This window comes from Poecilia formosa, unplaced genomic scaffold (genome assembly GCF_000485575.1).
Source record: "Poecilia formosa unplaced genomic scaffold, Poecilia_formosa-5.1.2 Scaffold466, whole genome shotgun sequence".
Lineage (NCBI taxonomy): Eukaryota > Metazoa > Chordata > Actinopteri > Cyprinodontiformes > Poeciliidae > Poecilia > Poecilia formosa.
Window position 1 is genome coordinate 351830 of NW_006800405.1, and position 5569 is coordinate 357398.

At 51.7% G+C, this 5569-nt stretch overlaps 1 protein-coding gene across 11 annotated transcripts in view; it reads left to right on the forward strand.

The window, feature by feature from the left end:
• Positions 1-5569, forward strand: part of rasal2 (RAS protein activator like 2) — a 49807-nt gene that overhangs the window by 35467 nt on the left and 8771 nt on the right. For 9 of the 11 annotated variants that reach the window (XM_007578091.2, XM_016664073.1, XM_007578087.2 and 6 more), the window contains 8 exons: positions 306-418; positions 857-1010; positions 1090-1188; positions 1918-2472; positions 3144-3288; positions 3604-3748; positions 4902-5141; positions 5218-5422. In XM_007578091.2, the coding sequence (XP_007578153.1) occupies positions 306-418; positions 857-1010; positions 1090-1188; positions 1918-2472; positions 3144-3288; positions 3604-3748; positions 4902-5141; positions 5218-5422 (1656 nt within the window). The remainder of the gene's footprint in view (positions 1-305; positions 419-856; positions 1011-1089; positions 1189-1917; positions 2473-3143; positions 3289-3603; positions 3749-4901; positions 5142-5217; positions 5423-5569) is intronic. The other 2 variants (XM_007578090.2, XM_007578088.2) reach the window with 1 other exon arrangement.

A 5569-nucleotide genomic window follows, 5' to 3' on the forward strand; every position in this document is an offset into this window, starting at 1 on the left:
AGCAGCCTGGCAGTAGCAGCAGCCTGGCAGTGAGTGTGTGACGATGCGTTTGAGGACAGTAACATCTCAGGAAACGAGGCCGCTCTTCTGCGCTCAGCATCTGTAGTGACAGATGAGCTGCAGGTTGAAAGGTTCTGATCCGGTCAGCAGCAGAACCAGGTGACCCGGTTCTGACTGGTTGAAGCAGCTGGGCGTCACAGAGCAGACTCGGGGAAAGTTGAGTGGTAGGAAAAGATTCCCTACTCGGGACAGCTGGGGGTCAGAGGTCATCGCCTCGGCCTGACCGGGTTCTGCTTCTCTTTCAGAACTTCTTCAGCAAACGTCTGAAAGGCTCCATCAAGAGAACCAAGAGCCAGACCAAACTGGACCGGAACACCAGCTTCAGACTGCCGTCGCTGCGGCCCGCCGAGCCCGACAGGTACCGCTCACAACCCGACCAGAACCAGAACCACTGCTCTGTCTGGGAATTAACTCATCGACGACGCAGACAGGTTCTGGTTCTGGTTCTGGTTGTGATCAGCAGTTGTAGGTTTGTTCAGCTGTAAGATACTGAACCTGGTGTCATCTCAGTGAACCGCTGCTTGGGTTTTACTCACAGTGTGAGGTTCTGTCGGATCAGAACCGGAACCAGAACATGTGGGTCGGATCTGCAGAACCCATGAAGTTCTGGCTGTGGTTCTGATCGCCTCCGACCGGACCAGAACCAGCTGAAACTCAGCTGCAGAAATCCGAACAAGGAAAGGTTCTGTAACTGGTTCTGGTTCTGTTGGACCGACCCTGAAACAGAACCCATCTCAGCAATCAAGATCCTTTTCCTCCCTGGTTCTGACCCGGTTCTGACCCGGTTCTGCTGCAGGGCCCGCGGGCTGCCCCGGCTGAAGGAGGCGGTTTCCCATGAGTCCTTGCTGAGCCCCAGCGGCGCCGCCGAGGCTCTGGACCTCAGCATGGAGGACGACGTCTTCATCAAGCCTCTGCACAGCAGCGTCCTGGGCCAGGAGTTCTGCTTCGAGGTGAGACCCGGCCCGGTCCCGGCCCGGTTCCGGCCCGGTTCCGGCCTGCCGGGTCGCTCACCTCCCCTCTCGCCCCCAGGTGACCTACGCCGGAGGCAGCAAGTGCTTCAGCTGCACTTCGGCCTCGGAGCGAGACAAGTGGATGGAGAACCTGAGGAGAACCGTCCAGCCCAACAAGGTGAGACCCGGCCCGGTTCTGGACCCGGTACCGGCTCCACCAGAACCAGCAGCTCTGACCGGCGTTAGAGCCAGGCTGTTAAAACATTCATCACCAGAATAAAGTCGTAATATTGGGATGAAATATTTATTATGTGTTTTATTTATAATATTTTATTTTTCATGTTGGAATAATTATTAAAATAAACATTAAACATGAAAAACAACCAAATCAAACAGGAGCAACTTGTGAAGTTAAACTTTAATGTCGGGATAAAAAAACATTTTTATCTTTTATCATGAATATTAAATTATTATCATCACCATCAGGACTTTAAACATTTCTGTGCTGATGAAGGAAGCAGATCCTCAGAACTCATAAAGTTTTACCAAATATTGTTGGTCGACTTTCTACTGTAAATATTTTAATGTTTTGCTGCTCTGGCAGATTTTTTCTCTATAACTCGTATTGATGAATTATTACTTGCTAATCTCGTCTTATTTCAGGTGATCAGAAAGTTAAAATTCTGATTTTATTATAACTAATAATTCTCCCAGGAGGGAAGATTGAAATAAAATCCACTTTCTGAAAATATAACTAGAAATCAGATCTGAAATAGAATAATTATTGGCTGCATCTCCCAGCCCTGGTTCTGGTTGGTTCTGGTTGGTTGTACCTGTCTGGTCCGGTGCAGAACCTTCTGTAAAGTTCTGGTTCTGTCGGTTTGAACGGGTTCTTGCTCGTTTCCAGGACAACTGCCGGCGGGCGGAGAACCTGCTGCGCCTGTGGATCATCGAGGCCAAAGACCTGGCGCCGAAGAAGCGGTACTTCTGCGAGCTGTGCCTGGACGACGTCCTGTACGCCCGGACCACCAGCAAGGCCCGGCTGGACAGCCTGTTCTGGGGCGAGCACTTCGACTTCTGCAGCCTGCCCGCCGTGCGCAGCATCACCGTGCACATCTACCGCGACGGCGACAAGAAGAAGAAGAAGGACAAGAACAACTACGTGGGCCTGGTGAACATCCCGGTGGCCGGCGTGACGGGCCGGCAGTTCGTGGAGAAGTGGTACCCGGTCAGCACGCCGACCGCCAGCAAGGCCAAGGGCGGCGGCCCGTCCATCCGGATCAAGTCCCGCTTCCAGACCATCTCCATCCTGCCCATGGAGCAGTACAAGGAGTTCGCCGAGTTCGTCACCAACAACTACGGCATGCTGTGCTCCGTGCTGGAGCCCGTCATCAGCGTCCGCAACAAGGAGGAGATGGCGTGCGCCCTGGTGCACATCCTGCAGAGCACGGGCCGGGCCAAGGTCAGAACCAGCACCGCACTCTGCCGCCGCTCCACTCAGGTCAGATAAACATGGAGGCAAACATCTGGGTGGGAAGAATCACTTCCTTCATTTCACTTCGGGCTTCCTGTTCCGAGCTGAGGCTGCAGGTCTGGCGCCCCCTGCTGGTCAGATCCAGTTTACTTTGTTATTAAAGCTCCAGTTCAGATCCTCTGGAGAGGATCACTGTGGTGGGATGAACACATGAAACTGATTCCAGATGAAACAGTTACTGTGCGAAGCTGAACTTTAATCATTTAGTGAGTTTTTAAGCTGCAGAGTCAAAGTCTGATACATAAATATTTATTTACCAACAATGCAAGTCAGAAAAACTTCTAAAAAGATTTAGAGTTTAAATATAAAACATTTAAAATCTGAATGTTAAAGTTTTAACTACTTTTATCGACTTTTAGAGCTGAAATGGAATCAATAATAAGGACTAACTATGTCTTTAATTTTGCTTTTTTGTGATTTTGAGAAATTCTGAAGATTTATTTCTGATATGAACTTTTATGACCTGAGGACCGATCCCTGAGGAACGCCAGGTTCTGCTGCTAGATCCAGATGTTCAGAACCCGTCTGGTTCTGGTTCTGGTTCCTCAGGCCAGGTCCAGTCGTCACCATCAGGTCGGTGACCTTCATGTTCTGTTCAGGACTTCCTGACCGACCTGGTGATGTCAGAGGTGGACCGCTGCGCCGACCACGACGTCCTGATCTTCAGGGAGAACACGCTGGCCACCAAGGCCATCGAGGAGTACCTGAAGCTGGTGGGACAGAAGTACCTGCACGACGCCCTGGGTGAGTCCGGCCGGGTCCGATCGCCAGCCCAACGCGGCTCCTCCCTCCTGCTGTGCGGTTCTGCCACTAACATGGACCCGCTTCGGGTCTGGTTCTGCTGGGCTCGACTGCCGCAGCGGCTCGGCGCTCCTGGTTTATTTTCAGCTGTGGTTATTAAATATTAACTCCCCCAGCGGGTCGGGTCGGTTCCGGCTCACTGGGCGGCCCGTTAAAGTTGTAAAATCCCAGCCTTGCCGCTCTTCCAGACGTAGAACCGGTCGGATGGTTCTGCTGGTCCGGATCGGGCCGGTTCTGACGGGTTCTGTGTTTCTCCAGGGGAGTTCATCAAGGCTCTGTACGAGTCGGACGAGAACTGTGAGGTGGACCCGAGCCGATGTTCCGGCAGCGACCTGTCGGAGCATCAGAGCAACCTGAAGATGTGCTGCGAGCTCGCCTTCTGCAAGATCATCAACTCCTACTGGTGAGCCGGCGCCGACCCGCAGGTTCTGGAGGCTCTGGAGGCTCTGGAGGCTCTGGAGGTTCTGGAGGTTCTGGAGGTTCTGGAGGACTTGAGGGCTCATGATTATTGAAATGATCGACTAATCAATATTAATTGATTAGTCGTCATAGCGACTCCATTTGCTGGAGCAATAATGAAACTAAAACTGAACAAACGACTTTTTCCAGTTTTAGTTTCTCCTGTTTATGAATTTAATGTTTCTGTAACTTTCATAAAGTGACGATTCTTGATCAGTAATTAACTAAAATAATTATTTGCAGCCCAGCTGGTCCTTCAGTTGACTTGGTTTTAGTATTGGACTCGGTACTGCAGCGCTGAGTTGGACCAGAACCAGTAGAACCTGTAGACCCAGTAGACCCTGTAGAACCAATAGACCCAGTAGAACCTGTAGAACCTGTAGACCCAGTAGACCCTGTAGAACCTATAGACCCAATAGAACCTGTAGACCCTGTAGAACCAATAGACCCTGTAGAACCTATAGACCCAGTAGACCCAATAGAACCTATAGACCCAGTAGACCCAATAGAACCTATAGACCCAATAGAACCTATAGACCCAGTAGAACCTGTAGAACCTGTAGAACCAGTAGACCCAGTAGACCCAATAGAACCAGTAGAACCAATAGAACCTGTAGACCCAGTAGACCCAATAGAACCAGTAGAACCAATAGAACCTATAGACCCAATAGAACCTGTAGACTCAATAGAACCTGTAGACCCAGTAGACCCTGTAGACCCTGTAGAACCTGTAGAACCTATAGACCCAGTAGACCCTGTAGAACCTGTAGAACCAATAGCACCTATAGACCCAGTAGAACCTGTAGANGTAGACCCTGTAGAACCTGTAGAACCTATAGACCCAGTAGACCCTGTAGAACCTGTAGAACCAATAGCACCTATAGACCCAGTAGAACCTGTAGACCCAGTAGACTCTGTAGAACCTATAGACCCAGTAGAACCTGTAGACCCAGTAGAACCTGTAGACCCAGTAGAACCTATAGACCCAGTAGATCCAATAGAACCTGTAGACCCAGTAGACCCTGTAGAACCAGTAGAACCAATGGCACCTCTGTGGGCTCATGTGACCCGGTCGGTTCCGACCCGCTGTGTTGCAGCGTTTTCCCCCGGGAGCTGAAGGAAGTGTTTGCGTCGTGGAAGCAGCAGTGCGTCGCCCGCGGCCATCCTCATGACATCAGCAAGCGTCTGATCAGCGCCTCGCTCTTCCTGCGCTTCCTCTGCCCCGCCATCATGTCGCCGTCGCTCTTCAACCTGATGCAGGAGTATCCCGACGACCGGACCTCCAGGACGCTCACGCTCATCGCCAAGGTCATCCAGAACCTCGCCAACTTCACCAAGTGAGTCTCTAGAGCCGATTCTTCCCGGTCGGTCGGGTCCGGCCGTCTGTCCGCAGACTGACGCCGGCCTCCTCAGCAGGTTCGGGAACAAGGAGGAGTACATGGCCTTCATGAACGACTTCCTGGAGCACGAGTGGGCCGGGATGATGCGTTTCCTGTCGGAGATCTCCAACCCGGAGACTCTGTCCAACACGCCGGGCTTCGAGGGCTACATCGACCTGGGCCGCGAGCTGTCGGTGCTGCACGCCCTGCTGTGGGAGGTGGTGTCCCAGCTGGACAAGGTGAGGGGGGGGTGTGTGTGTGTGTGTGTATATGTATATGTGTGTGTGTAGGTGTGTGTGAGTGTGTGTAGGTGTGTGTGTGTGTGTGTATATGTATATGTGTGTGTGTGGGTGTGTGTGAGTGTGTGTAGGTGTGTGTGTGTGTGT